Below are 22,537 nucleotides of genomic sequence, written 5' to 3'. Positions count from 1 at the left end.
ATCCATGTTATTTGTTGACTAAACACCTAGAGATTTGCAGTTGATGTTTGTTAAATTATACAATGCCACAGGGGACTTTGTTCTGAAAAGTAATGTACAAAAGATTAAGATAATTATTGACAGGGGAAAATGGAGTGGATGACTGCCAGCTTTATTTATTTATCATACTATAAATGGAGGAAAACTAGAGCAAGCAAATCTGTTTGGGTGCTTTGATGGTATGGCTTACTAAATATGGAAAACATTTAGGATGCTGGCACAGACAGTGGGCCCCAAGGATTCTGGTATGAGATTCTTATGTATAACAATGCACTTACGCCCAATTTGTTATACAGAGGTGAAATATGGGTATGTTAGGAAAAACATAAGAACTTGGCTGCTGCTGGAATGGGGTACAGTACTTAAATGTATGCAGCGAAGGAAAATGTGGTCAATATTGGGGATGTGGAATGAATATAGACTGAACACAAATGTGAGTACAGTATTCTAAAATGATTTGGTTATTTGTATGGTATGGTTATTTATGAAGAGAATGAGAATCAAATCTCAAATATACAAAGAAAAAATGAGAGGCTGAAGAGGAAGGGGAACTGGTGGTCCAAATAAACCGATGTGGGGAAACTGTAATGTAAAAAGCCAAAACGGTATATATGAAGAGATGAATGGAAAAAATGGAACCGAAGATGCAAAGATGGAAAGATCTGGAGAAGTCTTGCGAGCAGTGTTCATGTAAATTATAGCTTTTTCCTTTTCTCTCTCTTCTTTACACCCCCCCCCCCCCCATTTCTTACTCCTTTCTACACTTTATATGAAGTTGCTTAGCTAGAAAGAGAGTCAGATATGAAGTTATTACACATTAGTTCAATGTTGGGAAAAGCTAGTGTTAAATGATCATTTAAATTATTATTGGCTAGGCAGTAATGTATACTGGAAAGAATGGAGAGACAATAACAGAACAATAAAGGAGGAAGATATGAATCATGAAAACTAAAATTTAGAGAATACATATGCTTCAATGTTAAAAGAATTGGAGATGAGTTAAATCTATTGGTTTTGTAGGCAGGATATTGTCACAAAAATATATCTTTAAGCAAACTAAAGGTCAGCTAGTACAAAAGAGTTATGAATCTGTGAGATGAAAATGAAGACCCTTATTGATACAATATAAATCAAATGACATGTTGCAAGATTTCAAGTATAAATTAGCTACAGCCTCATTGTCAAAATTCATAGCCACACGATTCTATGCAGTTCATCAAATTTTATTACCATAATCAATTACATATATGCAATTGCTTCCATCAAGTCTGAAAGTCAAGTCAAATCTATTGTTTGTTTTTAAAAAATAAATTACAGACAAGCAAGAGGATAAAGTGCTTAGCAAAACTATGTTGTTTTCCATTACATCTCCTGAATTCCATTAACTGATAGCCAGTGTTTCTTCTCAACCAAAGTGGAACAATGAGCAAAAAGAAGGGGAATGCCTGTTTGCTACATTCTCTGAAAAATTAAAAGACTATGAACAAAAAGGATCTGGATATGATGGAAGCTACAAATCCAAATTCCTGAGAAGGTTGTCACACTCAATGTGGGTAGGTAGGGCATTACTTCATTTACTCCCCAATATAAAAAAATGCATAGTGATTTGGCTTTCCATTAATCTATAATGCTAGCCAACTGCCAAGCAATACCAAGATCAGAAGTTCCTTAGGTCAAACAAAATCATAAGAGCAATTGTTCATACATTACGTATGGACTGAAGAAGTCATGGCAAGTCTTGTTTCATAGTATGAAATCAAGAAAGTGCAAGTTATTTAAGTGTTATCAAAGGAGAATCCAAACAATTGCAGATTTTTTAAAAAAAAAATTGCAGTATGAGATTAGAGGAGCACCTTGTGGACTTTGTGGAGCTCTCACCACAAATAGCAAAATGGGTGAGCATAACTAAGAATAGTTTTGGCCTTTGGTGCTGATCTCATCCATTGCTGTTAACTACACTGCAGTTCTAAGAAACATGCTCCCTTAGACTGGCAAGTGTTCTCCAAAGCTTCCATATGAGAACATCCAGCAGCAATTGTTGGGCAACCTGCTGTACCTTCCAGCAGGTGAATATTCTTTTTTTTGTGGAGTTAGCAAACATACCATTACTGTCAAGGAGGTACTTCCTAATGCCAAGAGAAACTTTTAGACTTCTTTTTTAGAAAGCATGTTTTACATCAGAAAGGCTTATCTGATTTCTCCATCAGATTCTTTGTAAGAATATAGGTATATCAAACTTTTTAAATATATTCTAATATACTAAATTAGAAAACTACACATACACACGCCCACACACAAAACCGGATCCAGGGGGCTGTCAATTAAGCCTTCCTTTTAAGAGCTTAGCAAGCACAGCACCATGAGAAGACCTCTGGGTCTTCGCATGTATTTTATACTATGGCTTGAACTGAATGTTTGGTCAATATGGATTCCATTAAGGCTGCCTACCATCACTACACTTACAAACAGAACCATCAAACGGTGGCCTTTCTTTGCAGCACTTAACGGTATTATTCCATCATTTATTCCATCAGGGTAATGCTTATGTATATAATGTTTCTCAGGAGGGCCCTCCCCAATTTTCATCTTGGGGCTCATTAGCTAGCAAGACATCATTTCATCAGCTACCGTGGAAAACACTGCTTGGAAAGCTGGTCTAATATCCTGACCAAGTATGGCCCCGAGGGGGAAGAGGTGGTGGCGTATACCCAAAAGAAGGACCTGGAGGATACGGAGGCTGGGAGGGAACAGGAAAGCCAGCCACTGAAGGCTGAGTTGGATAAGGACACTGTGAGCTTCCTCCTGATGGAAAATAGGGAGGCTGCATAGGCTGAGGGAATCCTGGTGCTACTGATGGAGCCCTGAGAGGAGGTTGTGGATACCCTGGTCCAGAAGATGGTCTTCTGGATGGAGACCAAGAGTACCTGGATGAAACCAGATCACCTGTCTGAGGCTGGGGAACTGGATTACATGAAGGAACAGAGGGGTATGCAGGACCTGAGGGTGGTTTATATGGGAATGGGGGCTGGGTACTTGGTTGAGAGGAGGCAACGTGTCCCACTGTAACTGGTGCTCCTCCAAAGGGGCCTGGCTGGAGAGCCCCATACGCTGAAGGGCCTGTTGGAACACAAGGAGACAGACCATAAGGCAAAGGGAAAGCTGGTTCCCCAGCTGAACGCTTCTGTGGCTGCTGATTTATAGGTCCAGAAGGTACGTGGGAAGAAGACTGGTGGTTAAACCCGTTATCATTTGCGGGCTCTGGCAAGGGCTGAGATTTTTGCAGCACTTCTTGAAGTTTTTCCACTTTTACACGTCGTAGGTGAGATAATTTCCTCATGGTAGAAAACTGCTCAAGAAATGTCTCCAAAGGCACCTCCCCTTCCAGGAACTTTTCAGCCATCATCTGGAATATAAATATAAATAATATAAATATGAATATTTTTTTCCTGTCGAATCACCTTGGTATACCCAAATATGGGAGGGAGCATGCTGCTTCCTTTTTGCCTCTCTACCCAAGGCAGTTAAATTTTTATAGCTGACAAACTATATTTTATATGTGTAACATATTTAATGATGAAAAGGAAGGGAGACTAGTATTGATCTATTCCAAGCTATTTTGCTCTCATCAACTAGCCATACCAGGATTTGGACCAACTGCCTTACAGGCAGACTCCCCAGATTCAAATCCTGGTAAGGGTATGGCTGGCTGATGAGAGCAAAATAACTTGAAATAGATCTCTACTAGTTTCCCTTCCTTTTCATTACCAGCAAAAAGAACCGCTTATTTGGTGACCATTCAAAGTTGCAAGAATTGGTACTTACAATTAAGCCTTCAAGTTTCAGCTGTCTTCTGCTTACTTTGTGGCCTTCCCTGCAGATCCCCATAAGCAAAGCCAACGGGAAAGTCAGCACTGAAGGTCACAAGTTGCTCAGATCTCCCAAGTTAAATGATGCAGCATTGCTTAGCAACAGAAATGCCAGTCTCAATTACCAGAACCCACTATTGTATTCCAGCTCCCTGATGATATGACTCCCTTACCTAAACTATTCAAAATCCCTTGAAAACAATAGGATAATGCAAGGAAAATTTAATGGTTATTCTTCTCTAATAGAGAAAGTACAGGGAGGAAGCTTGAGACCTAAGTTAAGCACATGAAGAATTTGAGTAAAAGTGCAAGTTCTGTACATTTCTTTCCATTCCTAAATAATGCAGAGAACCTATTTCCTGCTATATTTTAGTCTGTGCTCCATTCATGCTTAGGTGACTAATCTCAATTAGACTTCCATGCAAAACTCTGCTTAGGTGAAACAATCCTTCAAAATAGATGAAATGGTGAGATGAGACAATAGACTATTAAACCTTCCTTTTGATGTCTCACTGAATTTACTTGAAAACAAGTTACCATATTTTTCACAGAATAAGACACATCTTTTTATTTCCAAAAAGAGGGTGAAAACGTGGGCACATTTTATACACCGAATGTAGCTCCACCCAGCCACCCCCACCATTTGGCCTCTGCTTCCCAGCAATTTACCTCCTTGCAGCAAACAGTGCAGAACTTGATTAGCACAGGCAACTAGCATTAGCCTCCCAACACACAGCTGCTTCACGAGGCTGCAGCAGGCCATGTGCTAAAACTGAAAGTGAAACTAGCTGCAAGGGGGCAAATTGTTGGGAGATAGAGGTAAAGGCAGAATTTTCTTTCTTGTGCTAATGAGACTGCTGAAACTGGATTCGAGGAGGTAAGTCAACAACTATAAATGTCTATAAAATGTTCAAATTTTATATTTTTTAAAGACTGCTTTATTATTGTTGTAGACAACTTAACAAAATGAAGCTTTTTTAAAATAAATGCTTCATCTGAAGAGGCCCAGTGCTATTGTATCTTCTTTTAAAAAGCAGAGAATAATGTATACTTCCAGAAAGCCACATCAATTTTAAAGATCTGTAAAAGTACAGTATAATCTGAAATGCAATAGTGTCCTGTTTAAGTATTAAGCCACTGAGTTAAATCCTGATTAGACATGTTTGGAGTAGATCTATTTAAATAATAGGGAGGAGTTAGTGTGACTATATTTAAGAAAACTTTCTGGCATTAGTATACTGTTATAATGTAAATTTCTCAAATTCTTTGCTATTTCTATGGATCAGACACACATGCACAGAAATACAAAGCAGTTTATATCATCTGTGCTGTTTGCTGGGAGGCAGAGGCAGAATTTGTTTCCCATGCTTTTCTCCCCAAAAAATTAAGGTGTGTGTTATACTCCAAAATAAGATAGATGCTATGCACATAGTGAAGGATCAAAAGCTGGTAAAAATACTGATTCATTGCAAGCAAAGTACCAATCAGACCCAAGCAAGAAAAGGAAGAGAGGGAGGAAATATACTCCATTTCTTTTATCACTTGCCCAGTGGAATTTTCAGGTATAATGGATGTCAATTTCAAGAATAAATAAAGGATGTGTTTAAGAGTCAGATAGAACTCACGGTTCATTTTCTGTCAATAAAAGCAATTAAAATAATTTATTCCCACTGGAATTTAAATAACAGACTAACCTCAGATTCTTCTTCAATTTTGAGTCCTTCCACCTTCAGAAGATTTAACAGTGTATCAGGCTTTGTTGCTGCTGAGAATTGCTCTGAGGAAAAAAAATAGACAGCTAAAAATTAAACAAAAATACATCTTTCTTCTTCTTTTCATTTCAATGCAAGCACCTGGTCCCACACATATACCTTACATGAAGGCTACCAGCTCTAAAAGACTAATTCTGTTGCTTTAAGAGTTAGTGTCTTGGAATCTGAAACCATAACCAAGAAGGAAGAAGGGAAGGCGATCAATTAAAATGCAAACTCTATTACATGTCCAGTTTTTGACCAGATGGTCACTGACACTATAATGATGTGCAGGCTTGGCCACTGGGGGATATCAACTAATGCATCTAGATGAGGAAATGTCAACCATACCCTCTTGCTATTCCATGTTCCAAGACCAAGATGAAGGAAATGCAAAAAAACCCCAACAACAACCCAAAACCTTAGCTAGAGAAAGTTTATTGGCTAATTCTATTCCACCTCTATCCCTATCAGCTACAGTCATCTGAAAATTTACCCAGCTTTGATTTCTGCTCCTGGCATTGCTCTATCAATTTTTGTAGATCTTGATATCTGTCGGAGAGGTTTGCGCGTCCTGTTTCCAGGGGCTCCTGGAACTCCAGGTTTTCCTCTGCAAGACTACGATTTGTGGCCAGAGCCATCTCCCTTTCCAACTGTATATTCTGGACCTGAGAAAAGAAATGTTAGGCGGATATAGCTCATTTTTAAAAAATGGGTTTCTCTTTTCAATAACTTTCATGTATATGAATGATTACCTCATCCGATTCCAATGCCAACCGTTCAATCTCTTCCAAATTTTCCTGCAGTTCTTTCAATTCATCTACAGTTTTGTCTCTGAAGGTTTCCATTGTTTGTGAGGGTTCATCAATTCCTTTGGGATTAAGAGAAAAAGAAGATGATTACTATCTTCATATCATCATCCAAGCATATTTGGTTGCAGGATAATTTTCAATTTAGGGAAACCATATCCACAAGCAAAAATTATATCAGAAGATGGCATAATAATTACTCATCCTTTCTCCACTTTTGCATATTAATGTGAAGGGTAACTTTACATATAAGTGCCAGACCAGTTAAGGAAGTTCTGACAAAAAAGGGTAAACATGTCTTTGTAAGTACTGTATATGCATAGTAGGTAAATATATCATACAAACTACTGCTTATCCACCTTAAAAGAGGGACCAAAACTACTAGAGATAGATGCAAGAAAGTATAATTTATTGGCATATGTAAACTCTAATGATCCTTGGGCTCTTTGCCAAAGCACTGCAGAAGAGCCCCGAACAAACAACATTACATATTATACAGTTTTGGTAAATCTATAGTAGAAATGAGAAAGAAAATATTGTAAATCACAGTCTGACCATTACAGTCAGCATGTAGTAACTGATAATGTCATGGGGTGAGATTATTACGATCTGATCTAATGCTTCTAAACTCTGGACTCCTGCAAAAATTCCAAGCCTACCATCTTCTCACATAAACAATATTTTACTTACTTATATTTTTTAGCACATCTTTATTCATTTATGAGTAACATTGTCTCCATTCATACCAGGGAAAGATAACAAACAAGTTTCAGTTATCGATTTCCTTCTCCTCCAGCATCATCAGAGCCAGCCTCCTGATTTTAATTAGGAATATGGCAGGCCTGGTTTCATTCATAACTTAGCTGTCTTTAATTAATGGTTGGAACAGTTGAAAACGCAAGACGGACACAATTAAATATAATCTCTCCAGCACCTATCGCTAATAATGGGAATATTGTACAGCATAGATGAGCAAGGAAAAATATATAAACCTTCCAAAGAATTAGCAACAGGAAAAAAATAAAAAGACACTAAAGTGAATTAAAATATTCTCAATAATCTCTGCTGCAAGTTATTCTATATTTCAGGAAAAATACCCAATATATCCAGTCACGGTAGATAGATAGATAGATAGATAGATAGATAGATAGATAGATGGATGGATGGATGGATGGATGGATGGATGGATGGATGGATGGATGGATGGATGGATGGATGGATGGAGAGAGAGAGAGAGAGAGAGACTCTCTGCTACTGATTGTTCTACCTTTGGTTTAAACAAAATGTTTCACAGACTTGTTTCTGAAGAGTCACCATCAGTTTCTGCAAAAACCAAAACAAAACAAACAACCAAGTTTGTATTTGCTGCCATAATTCCCAAAGTGAATGATAAATATCCTCTGGCTAAGGGGAAAATATAAGTAATAATTGGGTTGTTCTCTCTGTACTGAACACTAATTCTTCCTTTAAGTTTATGAGTAACAAAGAAAATGAAAGTGTATATAACTTGAAAATGAAAGTGTGCTTCTTGACAACTAGTGTTGGGTGAACCGAACCAGGAATCCAGGAAGTGATCACCTTGGCGTCCTTAGCAACCTGCTGGTATACGTGATGTCAAAGCTCCACCCCCGGAATCTCTTCGTGGGAGGTATTCCCCAGCTCCTTCAAAGGGAGGTCTTTTCATGTAAAAAAAATTTTTTTTACAAAAAAGGACGCCACAGCGGCGCTGCAAGCAAAGGGAGGTATTTTTACGTGAAAGGACCTCCCTTTTCTTGCAGCGCCGCTGCAGCGTCCTTTTTCGTAAAAATAAAAATAAAAATAAATAAATAATCCGTTAAAATAAAAAACGATGGGATTCCAGGGGCGGAGCTTTGGTGCCACGGACCGTTCGGGTTCGGCCAAACTTGCCGAACCCGAACACCATTGGGTTCGCCCATCACTATTGACAACTTGTTTGTGTACAATATAATTAATATTTTCAGGAAAGTGTATAAGTCAGAAATGATTTTTTAGTTCTTTTTTGAATAAATATTTAGCTAAAATCCCCAGATCTTCTTGCATGACATGTAACTATTAATCAGAGTTATCCAAAGGCAATGAAAAGACTCTTGGAGGCTTACATAGAACACAAATCAGATAAATCGTCTCTGTTATAAAATTCCATAAAAACAATAAAAATAAATCCACCAAACATAAAAATATAAAGAATGAAAATAGAAATTAAAGATAGGAAATTAAATAAGAACATCATTTTCTCATATATAATGATACAAGTACAGGACCATTTACAACAACATTCAACAATATCTTAACCCAGTGAAGGGCTACCAAACTTTTTACTACCATACTGTGGATGTGGCTTATGAAGGACGCCCTGCATTTTCTTTCAACATCTTTCAGTGCAAATTGGGTGCTCTGGGGTGGAGTTCCATTTTTGCTACCCTACTGTGTTTCCCCCATCCGGGCAGTAGCCTACCCTTGGTTTAACCCCAAGAAATTGTGTAATTGGAAAAAAGGAGCCAGTGGAATAATTTCCCAGCCAAAATATACTTCAGTTGTATCAGATGAATTCCCTCTACAAGCCAGTATTTTTTACTGATATTTAATTTAATTTATTAAATTTACAAGACAGACATTTATCTTATAATTTTGAAAGTTATAAAACTGGGAATAACTTTCACAGTACACTTGACAATAGCAAAAGAGGAGGAATCAATTATCAATTACGGGGGAGAGGGGAAAGACATCTGCAAAACTTTAATTTCCATGGAAGTTGCTCTTTACACCTTTATTTATTAGACTTGTATGCCACTCCGGGTCCTCGGAGAGGCGCGGCATACAAGTCTAATTAATAATAATAATAATAATAATAACAATAATAATAATAATAATAATAATAATAATAATAATAATAATATAATACCTGGAAAGATACATGACACATACACAAATAAATACCTCAGAATGGTGCCACTGCCAAATCCAGCAAGGATGAAGGACAGACAAATTTGGTGGTGCTGCTGCATGAGATAAATGACAAAAGAACTTAGCACAAATTAAGCATAGCATTTAGTCAGTCTCTCACTATAATTTTAGGGACAAATTAACAGTACAATAAAACAACTGGCACACCCCTCCCACGCTTATTAATTCACTCCAAAGAACACAATCCTTTTTTAATGTGAATTAAACATTTACCCTGGAACCTGTTTGGCCACTGAGACACCCTTTGCCCCCATGGGTAGGCAAAGCAGGCTTTTCTATGACATGTGGACTTCAACTCCCAGAATTCCTGAGCTAGCATGATTGGATCAGGAATTCTGGGAGTTGAAGTCCACAAGTCAGAGAAGAGCCAACTTTGCCTACCCATGCTTGCCCCAAACCTTGTGCCCTCCGGATACGTTGCATTACAGCCATCGACTACAAACTCCATCATCCCCAGTCATCCCGCTCAATCCTGGGACTTGCATCACAGGAGGACCCCAGATTTGAGATTCATTTTAAAACCGATGCTCCTACGAAGGGTCGTCTCCCCTCCCCCCCTCCCGACTCAACTCTGAGGCTCCCGCCACAAAGGTGGAGCCTCCCAGAGCGGCCCGAACGCCGGCAGCCTCCCCAGCGCGCGCGGCCCCTGAAAGGAAAGCATTGTTCCCTCGCGCCAGCTGATGCGCGCGGGACTGCTCAGCGCAAGGGGGGGGAGAGAGAAGGCATCGCGCGACATCAAAGACCCTCCACCAGCTGACAGCGCCGTTCCTAAAGAGGGGGGCGGGGCGGGAGGGGGGGCTTTCTCTTTTTTCCCGCGAGAAAGGCTTTAAGCGATTCGCCTCCCTCACCATAATGACATACCTGGGAGAAGCCGGGAGAAGGAAGAACAAAAAATCCCACTACTATAACGCCATCAAGTGAAGTTTCCGGGAGAAAGCCGGAAATTGCGTCCGCTCAGGTTACTACCATGAAGGAGGGGGGGTAATTTAAGGGTTCTCCTTATTATTACCCGGAAAGGAGATGGTTTAATCCGCTGACAGAGCCAATGAACCGACGCTCTTTCAGTTTTGGGGAACCTTTTGTATCAGACGCGTTGTGGTTTTGCTACCTGAGAGAGTCGAATTCGAGAATTTGACAATTGGCCTCCGTCCCGCGGATCTCTCATCTTAAAAATAGAGGGATGTTAATATGCGATTTAAAAATTTGTATTGCATCCGAGATACGTTTTGTGAAAGACAGTTCTTTTGCATTTCGTGGCGCTCTGATCTCATTCTTTATTTAGCTGCTTTGCATTGCAAAACTCCGGATAATCATTGGATGGAAGCAAAGGAGGACACGTTTTCTGTATCTCTTGGCCACCATCTTGTACTAAATCACATCCATATCACTCCTATATCTTTTTTCTATTCCTATATCTCTTCTTCTATTCTTTCCTTGATATATTTTATTCCTATATCTTCTGTTCTTTCTTAGATATATTTTACTATGCGTATATCCTCTATAACCTTCATTATGTATTTTACTATGTGTATACCCACTAAAACCCTCATTGTGTAATGGACAAAATCAATCAATAAAATAAATAACATGGTTTTGCGTTTCAAAGAAAAAGGCAGAAAACAAATAGGATATAATTCATATAAATGAGAGGCATGAGATACCAAAAAGAAACTGCTATAACTAGTACAGTGGTACCTCTACTTGCAAACTTCATTCGTTCCGTTTGTAAGAAGAAACAATTTTTCCCATAGGAATCAATATAAAAGCAAATAATGCATGCGTTTGGGAAAAGTCTGCGGAGAGGGGCGGCATACAAATCTAAATAATAAAATAAATAAATAATAAAACCACAGGGAGGGTGGAGGCCATGCTTCCTCCCAGGAGATTCCTAGAGAGGCCCCATGGAAGCTTTATTTTTATTTATTTATTTATAAATAAATAAAAATATATATACACAATGAGGGTTTTAGTTTAGTTTTCTTGTTTGTAATTTTCTTATTGAGTTGGGGAGGTTATTTTTTTTGTTTATGGTACATGTTAGAGGTACATGAAGTCTGAAGATAATTTTCATTCCGAGTAGGAATGTTGTAGAGGTCATCAGTAGTGTAGCATTCAGAGAATAGAGTTTTCCAGTTTAATGTTGAGAGGTGGGCTTCAATGAGTTCGTGGTTCGCTTTTTTAGATTCCTAGAGAGGCCCCACAGAGGCTTTCCCCTGCCTTTTCTGGTTACAGTTTTGGAGGCTCAGGTTTGTAAGTGGAAAATGGTTCTTGAGAAGAGGCAAAAAGATCTTGAACACCCGGTTCTTATCTAGAAAAGTTCATAAGTAGAGGCATTTGTAGGTAGAAGTACCACTGTATTTCCTTCGTTGTGAATCATTTCATCATTCATATCCTTCAAATATAGCTGATATAGCTCGTTTAATCAGAGAAACACTGATTATGTTTCATTTTTTAAAAACTTTATTTTGCTCATTTATGTTCATAGATGTTTTCTTGATCTTACATCCTTGTTTCCTAGATCTAAAATTTCTGCAAAAACATATGATATCAAAGAACAAGTACTGTTCCTTGCAGTCATCTGGCCATTAGCATTCTTTCTGAGAGAATGACTTCAGATGATCAGAAAGAAATGACCAAGTGACTACAAGGACTATACATCCTTATTTGAACCCTGTTGTACCTCACGATTCTTGACAAATGTATCTTTTTATTTTATGTACACTGAGAGCATATGAACCAAAGACAAATTCCTTGTGTGTCCAATCACACTTGGCCAATAAAGAATTCTGTTCTATTCTATTCTAATTCTCTCCTTCCATTCTCCATCATTCAGTCAGAACTGAAGAAGCTTCTTGGATGGGAAGCGAAAAGTCTTCTTGCAAAAAAAGAAATTCTGATTGCCTTCGGAAAGAAAGCTACCTTTGGGATAAAGTAGGCTGTTGTATTTTCTAGTGATGTAAAAAAAAGTCGCTTTATGAACGTGACAAATACTATAACCAGTAGTGGGTTGCTAATGGTACCGCTAATTGTGCGCAGAAGCAAAACACCCAAGTCTCGCACACATGAATGTCCCCTCACATGATTTTGCTTCCATTATTTCTGGGTGGTTATGGAGGCCATCGAACAAGAGAAACACAATAAACCTGAATAGCATGAAGATGGGGGAAGTTGATTTTATCTTGTCATGGTTTTCAGGCATTAGAAGTTAATTTTCGATGAGGAAAGGAGACTAACAGAACAACCAAGCTGAAAGGGACAATGGAGATTTTCTAGTTGAAACATCTACTCGGGCAGAAAATTCTATACCATTTCAGACAAATAGTTGTCCAATCTCTTCTTTAAAATTTTCAGTGTTGGAATATCCACAACTTCTGGAGGCAGGAGGTTCCACTGATTAATTGTTCTAACTGAAGCAACAACAACAAAAAATCTCAATAGTTACCATTCTTGTTCCGCAATGTCATTCAATTAACTTATAAAGATAAATTCTTACAAAATACTTAGGGGTGTCTTAAGATATTAAGAGAAAAGCTGCCACATTTATTACAGAAAAATATATTTTTCCCAATGTCATTTCTCCAGGTACTCTTCTGAGATTACATAAACAAAGTTAAGGTTATTTCTTTCTAACTAGATGTAAGAGTTTGCATACTTAACCCTGCAGTGGGTAGTTGATAAAAACAAGTATGATGATATATTCCAGCTGACATTTTTACTTTTATTTTATTTTATTAATTGGACTTGTATGCCGCCCCTCTCCGTGGACTCGGGGCAGCTCACAACATATAGCAAAAAATACAACAGTACAGTTTGTCCAATTAATATACTAAAATGTTCTTAAAATTCTAACTTTAAAAACATTCATTTTCATTCATTTAATAATCACACAACGTTCGTTGGACAGGGGAAGGTCTAATGTCCCCAGGCCTGGTGGCAAAGATGTGTTTTTAAACTCTTGTGGAAGGCAAGGAGGGTGGGGGTAGTGCGAATCTCCGGGGGAAGCTGATTCCAGAGGGCCTGGGCCGCCACAAAGAAGGCTCTTCCCCTAGGTCCTGCCAGCTGACATCGTTTGGTCGACGGGACCCTAAGGAGACCAACTCTGTGGGACCTCAGCAGTCGCTGGGATTCATGTGGCAGAAGGCGGTCTCGGAGATAGTCTGGTCCTATGCCGTGTAGGGCTTTATAGGTCATAACCAACACATTATGAGAAACTTCTGCACCATTTGCCCTGCATTGTAAATTTGAGATATAATCAGCTTTTAAAATGGCATTATCATAAAGGTGACTACATTATGACCATTTCTATTGCTAAAGTCTTTTGAAGAATCCAGGAGCATGTGCAGGAACCTGCAGTAGTCTAAGACGGAATTGATCAGGTGTATGTTTTTCTGTGTCTTTGAATACTTGTGAAGTGCATAGCTTATGCTGCTGTTTTGTAGGAGAAGGTTAATAATTGTCACTTCAGAACACTAACAACAATTTAGCCCTGACCTAGATTTGCCCTTTTGTGCTTAATAATTGAGGCTCTCTGTTTAAAAAAAGTTCTCTGGGGGAAAAAAGTTAAGATTGGATTCCGCCCAATAGCAAATACAGAGTGCCAAGCAGCAACTGATGAGTGTTATTTGAAATGCCATTTTCGTACAATAGGATAAAGGAGGGCAGATATGCTTCCATGGCCAGCACAAAAATGTGAAGATAATACTGCAAGAGGCCTTTTAGTAAAGGTTGTTTTCACATGTTGGAAATATTCCACTACCAGGAGTCACACAGATATCAACATTACTTAGCATTTGCTGGGTCTTAGCAAGTTCCCAATTGTCCTAAATGGAAAGAAAATTCTCTTGTCTAAACTTAATAAGATAATAATGATAACTTTCTAAAAGTGTGTCTGTATGTTTTGTTTTGTTTTGTTTTGTTTGTTTATTATTTTTAAAAAATTAAAAATTAAAAAATAATGATAACTTTGGACTTGGGTACAATAAAGCTACTTGTTTTGCTGTTGTCCCATGTCCCAGATTCAATAGCATCTTGGCTGTAACCCACAGTCTGAGTGCTCTGATATACCTCTGCAACTGGGTTTTAATAGTTATATACATCAAAGTTAAAGCCTATTATATATATGAGCCACTGCGGAGAGGGACGGCATACAAATCTAAATAATAGATAGATAGATAGATAGATAGATAGATAGATAGATAGATAGATAGATAGATAAACTTTCACTGTGTTTCACAGTGAGGGTGAGCTACTTCCTGTTAGATAGAATTTGAAATGAACCAGAGAAGTAGTGGGTTCTAAATGCTTTTGCTACCAGTTCACAAACACATCCGTGTGCATGTGCCACTTCTGCACATGTGCAGAAGCATCCCAGGTGGGTGGACACTGCCACTACCGGTTTGGAGAACAGAGCCGAACTGGGAGCAACCCACTGCCAGACCAGAGGGAAGCTGAGAATATTAGACTTGTGCTTGTTGAAAGAAAAAAAATATTGCACAACATTTTACAAAGGATAGAAGATTGCAACCTCTTTTTAAAATTTCCTATCCCAAATGGCTTCAGGAGTTTTCAGACACCCAGCCCCTATGTCTTCCAACTCATTTGATCCCAAAATAAAATGCATCTAGGACTGATTTGTGCTATTTTCATTACCAGTCCTTTCCTTTCAACTTTTCCCAAGCAAATCTTTATCCAGGAAATATAAGCCTAAGTGAAATTGACTAGAACTTTCCTAGTTTAGTTTCATTTTCCTGAGCAGGCTAGGGGGAAAAAACCAAATTGAGGGTTTTAGAGAAAATTATTGGCTTCAGACATAACATTCTGGATCACCAGATGATTCAGCCATTTCCTACAGCAATTGTCTTTCCAAATATCTGTTCTGGCGAAAAACGCAGAATGGCTGCACCAAATTTTTTCTCAGGTAGCTTTAGTACTAGAAACCCTCATTGCAAAAGTTCTCTAATTGTGGAAATTGACATCATGGAGAGAAGTGAGTGTCATAAGCCATATCTAAATCAACTCTCAAATAAAAAAATAACATAAAAACCAAGTAAAAATCGTTATTGAACACCTTGTTAAAAACACAAGTATAATTAGTAGTTGAGTACAACATTCAGGAGAATCAATGGCAGGTTTCACATCACACCTGAATCCCTAAACAGCAAAGTCATGCTTTCAGAATCTTCTGAAAGGCCAATAGAGTAAGGGCCTCCCTCATCTTCAAGGGATGATGCCCCAAAAGGTGAGTGCCATGGCAAAAACGGTCCCTCTGCCCAGATAAGGCTCCTTAGTAGGTGGGACCCAAAACACACCTCTCCTGCTGTACCTGACAGGACAGGTAGATGTACCTGGGTAGAGGTGATCCCTCAAATAACCCAGCCCCATGTCATGTAGGACTTTATAGGTAACTACCAGCATTCTGAACTGAAACCAGAGGCAAACTAACAGAGCAGCTTTTAGAGCACAGGTGTAAGATACATTGATCAGCCCACACCTCTGCTTTTTGCACCACCTTTCTGTACCACATTTTGCAGAATGTTGCAGTGTTACAAAGCTTACCAATCTGTCCAAAATATCTTTCCAGAAATTGAATGATGCTGGGTATATTATATCTGAAGCCTTCAATTGTAAAAATTAAAATGATATTTAATTCATGATATAGTTTATTTTCTAAAAAATAAAATTCCATCCAGATTACTTTAAAAAGGAATTGTACATTTTTTTAATCTTTGGTTCATATCTTGAAAAGGTATGGAAAACATTGCTTCAATGCTCTTGGGATGTCTTTGAGATGGTTGCCAATATCACCTACACCCGAGCCTGTTTTTTTAGGTCAAGAACTTAAAGCAAATGAAAAGAATAACATGGAAAGTTCTTCTTAAGGACATTTTTTAAGATAATCATATCAGGAATGCTTGCCTTTTTGTATGATATGCAAATATGATAAGAGAATTTTGGAACTGTATATATATGTGTGTGTGTATAGCAAACCTAAGTGTGTTGCTTAGAAGCTGGGAGCCACATTTCATTCGAATCAACAACTTGGGGAAAAAGAAGTAATCATGAAATACCTCTTACTTCTGAGCCTGGTGGCATTTTCCCAGTGTCTGCCAACAAAGTAAGCATTGAGCATTGTGCTTTTGTCAAAGAAAATATGAGAATCTAATTTTCTTTCTAAATTATATTCCACAAACTCTTCATAAAAAACATTTTTATGTACACAAAACCTTGACATGATATGGTATACAAACATATAGTCTTAGGAATCCCACTTCCTATCTCGCTTACAGCTAAAGTTTTGTATAGCTATATTTGTATAGCTATATTGCAAATATTTACATTTCTAATTCATTTCAGTATCCATTTCTTCCATATACTTTCTTCCATATATTTGTCATTGTAAATTATCTTATCTACTAAATCCATACTTCTATCGTAGTTTATCTAACCATTCTATTTATTATATAATAATATGATAGTAGAATTGTTAAATATGTAAATATGTTAATGTACAAAAGGGTATCTAAAGTTCAGGTTTGCATGCAAGTTACTGATTGGGTACCCTGACGAAGCAGGAAAAAGTAACAACTGTCAACATGCCTTTTGCCCAGAGAGAAAGTATAAATAGCTACAGACGCCCACACTTTCTCCCAGACTTTCACGCCTGTTTGCTTAGAGCATTACTGAATAGTATTAGTCGTTACTCTGCCGAATAAACCGCCTTGAGTTCCAGAGTCAGCCTCCTGTGCATTCATTTCAATAATAATATAATATTGAAATAAATATTACTCAATTTTAATCTCCTTTAATTATTTATTTTATTTATTTGTTTATTTATTTATTTTGTCCGATACATAATAATACACAATGAAGGTTATACAGTGGTACCTCGAGATACGAGTTTAATTCGTTCCGGACTCTCGAACGACTTTTCCCCATAGGAATTAATGTAAATAATTTTAATTGGTTCCAGCCCTCAAAAAACTCACAAAGTTAGTCTAAATTATGCAAAAAGACATTGCAAGAATAAATGTAACTTTACTTATTAATAAGATGATAAGCTGAGAGCTTTCCTTCCCTTCCTCTTTTTACCCAAAACAATCAGCATGGCAAACTTTTATTTTTATTCATTAAACTGTAGTTATTTATTCAACTTCACTGCCACCCAATCCTGTAGAGGGAGGAAAGAAGGGAGGAAGGAAAAGGAAAGCAAGAAATGGAGGGAGGAAAGGAAGGAAGGAAAGAAAGGAAGGAAGAAAGAAAGGAAGAAAGAAAGAAAGGGTGAAGGGACAGGAACAGAGGAAGGAAGCAAGGAAACTTATGAAAGGGGAGAGTAACTTCACTGCCACCCAATCCTGTAGAGGGAGGAAAGAAGGGAGGAAGGAAAAGGAAAGCAAGAAATAGAGGAAGGGAAGGTAAAAGAGAGAAAGAAAAAGAGCAAGAAAGAAAGAAAGAAAATGAAAGAGAAATAAAAATAGAGAGGGAGAATGAAAGAAATGGAAGGAGGGAAGGAAGGAGAGAAAGCAAGAGAAAGAAAGAAAGCAAGAGAAAGAAAGAAAGAAAGAAAGAGAAAGAAAGAAAGAAAGAAAGAAAGAGAAAGAAAAAAGAATGAAAGAGCAAGAGAGCAAGAGAGAAAAAGAAAGAGAGAGAGAAAGAAAAAAAGAAAGAAAGAAAGGCAACTTCAAAGAAAGGCTCACTGAGCATCTCTCACTCTCTCTCTCTTTCTATCCCTCTCTCTTTCTCTCCCCCCTCTCCCCCCCTTTCCCTCTCTCTTTCTCTCTCTCCCTCTCTCTTTCTCTCCCCCCTCTCCCCCCTTTCCCTCTCCCCCCCCCAGGCCGGCAGCGATGTTTTAAAACAGCCGCGCCGTTTGCGAGCTAACTCCTGAGGTGCGGAAGTTCGCCTTTGGCGTTTGGGCCACTCGGAATGTGAAATTCAAAACAGCGTTCGGATCCCCCCACCCCCAGCAGAAGCCAAGGACCCCCAGAGTGGGGCGGCAGGGGAGGCGACCGCCTCTCCACTCACCAAGTGCCGGGATACGAGCCGAGAAGAGCCGGGCTGGCTTACTTTCCTTCCTTCCCGCGCTGATGCAGAGCCACTCGAACAAAGCGTCACGCCCCCCTGACGCTTTTGGCGGCAAAAGAGCCCAGCGTCGCTTCGGAAGCTGCCGAAAGCATCAGAGGGGCGCGTCGCTTTGTTCGAGTGGCTCTGCATCAGCGCGGGAAGGAAGGAAAGTAAGCCAGCCTGGCTCTTCTCGGCTCGTATCGCGGAGAGGGGCGGCATACAAATCCAAGTAATAAATAAAATAAAATAAAAAAATGTCTCTCCTCTCCCAGCTCTTATCTCGAGTAGCTCTTAAGTCGAGCAGCTCTTATGTCGGGGTTCCACTGTAGAGGATATAGTAGAGAAGAAATATGAGATATAGGAGAGACTACAGGACAGAGGACGGAAGGCATTCTAGTGCACTTATGCACGCCCCTTACTGACCTCTTAGGAATCTGGAGAGGTCAACCATGGATAGTCTAAGGGTAAAATGTTGGGGGTTAGGGGATGATACTATAGACTCCGGTAAGGAGTTCCACGCTTTGACAACCCGATTACTAAAGTCATATTTTTAAAGTCAAGTTTGGAGCGGTTAATATTAAGCTTGAATCTGTTGTGTACTCTTGTGTTGTTGTGGTTGAAGCTGAAGTAGTCTTTGACAGGCAGGACGTTGCAGCATATGATCTTGTGGGCAATACTTAGATCATGTTTAAGGCGTCGTAGTTCTAAGCTTTCAAGAACCAGGATTGTAAGTCTAGTTTCGTAGGGTATTCTGTTTCGAGTGGAGGAAGGAAGGGCTCTTCTTGTGAAGTATCTTTGGACATTTTCAAGGGTGTTAATGTCTGAGATGCGATATGGGTTACAAACAGATGAGCTGTATTCGAGGATGGGTCTGGCGAAAGTTTTGTAAGATCTGGTAAGTAGTGTGAGATTAAGTAGAATATTCTAATTTCTAATCAGTTTTCTATTCTATTTCATCTAAGTCCCTGAGATTACGGCCCATTAATAATTATGCAAGGCTTTTGCCCATGGCTGTACTAAGGGTAATATGCTGCGCCATTAAGAATTTATCAACTCAGGCCTGCCAATCACCTGGCTCCAGTCGGCCTAGAGCAGTGATGGCGAACCTTTTTTGGTTCACATGTCAAAAGGGTGTGTGGAGGTGTGCTAGTATGCCTGCATGTGCCCACATCCCTTCCTTCCCCCCCCCTGCATGTACACACACCCCACTGCCCCCCCGTGCATGCGCACAGGCCTTTCTGAAGCCTGGTAGGCAGTGGTGGGTTCCTACTGGTGTGGTCCAGAGAGCTGCACTGGTATGAACCCTCAGATTTTTGGCAATTCTTTTTTATAGTGTCTTCGTGTGGCAAAAGCCCTCCTGCCTGCCCTTGTCTTAATGCTAACCTTTATTCTTCATCCGAAGCCCTCCTATATAGCTCCACATGCCACTTGTGGCAGGCATACCATAGGTTCACCATCACGGGCCTAGGGGCTTCTTTGCAGCTCTAACCATTCGTTCCACCAGCCCATTGCTGTTGGGGTGTAATGGAGCTACCAAACTCTGTTTAATACCTAATCCACCCTCAAATGGTGTTGCAGTATGTTTTTTGTACATTGTTTTGTACAATGTACAGCACATTGTTTGGTACAGAGTAGATTGCTCACTTCCTGTTGTCCAAGAGGCCTTGTAAGACATTGGCTTCAAGGAAGCAGCAAAATCTCATCAAGTAGGACCTCCAATTCTCCTTGGTTGGGTCCAATGGTGTCGGCGGGTGGAAGGACAACCTGGCAGCTTGCAAGCAGTTTATATTTTTAATTATGAGGATATATGGGCACTATGCATTTAATTTCAACAGACCTAGATGTAATTATGTGTGGCAGCTCACAGCATGTATACTAAGGCAGGCAACCTAATATTTTTGGCATGTACCTAAATATCTCACTGGTCATTCAATTGGCAGACATCCTTCATAGTCCCATTTTTCTTTTGGCACTCTATACAGCAAATAGAGTCACCTCATTGTTCACCCCTAATGGATTTGGATCATTCATATCCAGATGAAAACCACTAGTTCAAATGCTGATCTTTGGAGAGCCAATTGTGCACATCTTGCTAATGCAAGAGTTGTTCATTTATTCCTGTCTGTTAAACATTTGCCAGTCCAACGGGGCTCCTGATTCCATGCCAACTGGCTTTAACAAGGAAGCTTTTTTGAGGATTTTTCCCAAGTCCAAGAATACAATCTCTATTGAGCCATCTGGCTTGCATGCTCATTAACACCTTCCAAAAAGTTTGGAAACTTAGAGAGTTATTTTCAAAAAACATCTTGGTTTGTTTTGATGAAAGGTCATTTATTTTCTGTCAACTAGTTATTTCTTTAATAATACTTGCAACTACCATATTTTTCTGGAAATAATAGCATGCTGTGTACTTTTATCTATTCTGGAGCCCAAGAATACAAAACCATGTACCATTTTCATTTCTTTATCATTAATTGTAAGTTCATTAAACGTGCTGATTGAGCTTATGTTTGTTTTCTTAATATTTAACTTTTAACAAATTTGAAACAGCACAGATGTTTCACTTTCTGTTTTTACTTTTATAATGAGATTTCTTTTACTGTGAACTAGCAAAACAGAGTTATTACCAAATTTCAGAAGCAGCACTACTTATTTTTATTCCAGCTGTCATCTCATTCCATCCTACTAGTCTCTTAATATATAGCTGCAAAAGTTAAATGTGTACAGTGTCAATACCGTGAGAGGTTCTTTTCACAATATTGTAAAAACTAAGAACAGAACTGACAGTTGTGATAACAGGCAAGAGATGCTTTCTGTTTTGTCTTCATAAAAGAGGCAAATGTCCACCTCCTACAAGAAAAAAGCAGAAGGAAACAGATGCAACAGTTGCAGCCTGAAATTCCCTATACTGTATATAAATATTTCATTTAAAAGTAGAATATTTATTGAGATTCTTGGGACATAAGGTTAATTTTTCATCTGATATATACTATGAATCTGAGCTTTTACATTCTCATTACATGGACAGTTTCTAATAAAAAACATACCTGTCACATTTTCTTTTCAGTTCTGAACCATTCTGACTGTCCAGATTCACTTCCTATAGTAACTTCTTCTTCATTATAATGACCCATTAGTAATATATACCACATTCTGGCATGACCTGTAAAATAAAGGCTGTGCTGTAATCAGTGAAGCAGTATCTCTTCCTGTTTTCTTGTGCTCTTCATTATTCATCTGGTGTCAGCTAGCTACAGCCTCCCACAAATTTTCCTTTACTGCCATTTATCTGTTCATTTGGCATTTCTTTCTCAATGCATGCTCTGGCTTTTTTGTGAGATATTAAATAACACTGCTTGTGTGAGAAATTAATCCAGTGGTTTGATAATTGCATATTGTCTTGGGTCATATTGTAGAAATGGATAGACTCACTGAAGCATTAATGAGGAAGAGAAAACAGACAACTACATGGTTTGGGACAAGTGGTATAGATGGTTAGAAAATAAATAAAGGAGATACAGATTAGTAATGATTCACTTTAAGTATAAGTATGAAAGTAGGGAGAAAATGCACTACAGGATAATAGAAATAATCTATTGACCTTAAAGAACTAGTATTTTTTGTTAATTTTTGCAGAAAAAAAGGTACAGTGGAAATATGTATACTACCATATTTTTCAGTTTATAAGACACACCTTTTTATCTCAAAAAAGTGCATCAAAAAACATCTTATACACCGAATGTTGCCAAGGCTGCCCAGCAGCCCTCGGCAGGAGGCTGGCGGCTCAGCCCCAGGGATGCCCCAGAAGGCGTGAGATTGGGGTGGGGGCTGAGAGAGCTGAGTCCCCTCCCGCTGGACAATCAGGGCCACCCCATGGGCCTCCTCCACCAGCTGGATGTGCCGAGGGGACGCCCTGCCCATTTCTCCGCAGCTGCATGCGGGGAATCTTCAAATGAAAACATCCAAACAAAGGGAACCCATCAATTTTGTGGATAACGGATATCTGTCAAATTAGTTTTTTCCAGAATTC

At 38.9% G+C, this 22,537-nt stretch overlaps 1 protein-coding gene across 6 annotated transcripts; it reads right to left on the bottom strand.

The window, feature by feature from the left end:
• Positions 1–1,246: 1,246 nt before the first annotated feature.
• On the bottom strand, positions 1,247–10,429 carry VPS37C (VPS37C subunit of ESCRT-I). 6 transcript variants are annotated; one of them, XM_070767207.1, is made up of 7 exons: positions 10,312–10,429; positions 9,424–9,485; positions 7,733–7,788; positions 6,412–6,527; positions 6,153–6,324; positions 5,600–5,682; positions 1,247–3,442 (listed from the first exon to the last, which is right to left on the bottom strand). In XM_070767207.1, exons 4-7 carry the CDS (start codon positions 6,502–6,504, stop codon positions 2,696–2,698), a joined length of 1,095 nt encoding a protein of 364 aa, XP_070623308.1. In that variant the 5' UTR covers positions 6,505–6,527; positions 7,733–7,788; positions 9,424–9,485; positions 10,312–10,429; the 3' UTR covers positions 1,247–2,695. The 6 variants fall into 6 exon arrangements, with proteins under 6 accessions (XP_070623308.1, XP_070623343.1, XP_070623316.1 ...); XM_070767242.1 differs by having other exon boundaries at positions 7,711–7,788; positions 9,389–9,485; positions 10,312–10,401; XM_070767215.1 differs by having other exon boundaries at positions 9,389–9,485; positions 10,312–10,401.
• Between the last annotated feature and the right edge of the window lie 12,108 nt (positions 10,430–22,537).

The sequence above is a fragment of the Erythrolamprus reginae genome, chromosome 1 (genome assembly GCF_031021105.1).
Source record: "Erythrolamprus reginae isolate rEryReg1 chromosome 1, rEryReg1.hap1, whole genome shotgun sequence".
Classification (NCBI taxonomy): Eukaryota; Metazoa; Chordata; class Lepidosauria; order Squamata; family Dipsadidae; genus Erythrolamprus; species Erythrolamprus reginae.
This window is presented reverse-complemented; position numbering and strand designations above follow the sequence as displayed.

Bases quoted from the DNA above. Each gene is read 5' to 3' on its own strand.
- VPS37C (XM_070767207.1), bottom strand. From the start codon at position 6,504: ATGGAAACCTTCAGAGACAAAACTGTAGATGAATTGAAAGAACTGCAG. The intron at 6,325-6,411 runs GTAATCATTCAT...TTCTTTTCTCAG, and splicing joins TGGCATTGGAATCGGATGAG to GTCCAGAATATACAGTTGGA. The intron at 5,683-6,152 runs GTAAATTTTCAG...TTTTTTCCTCAG, and splicing joins GGAGCAGAAATCAAAGCTGG to AGCAATTCTCAGCAGCAACA.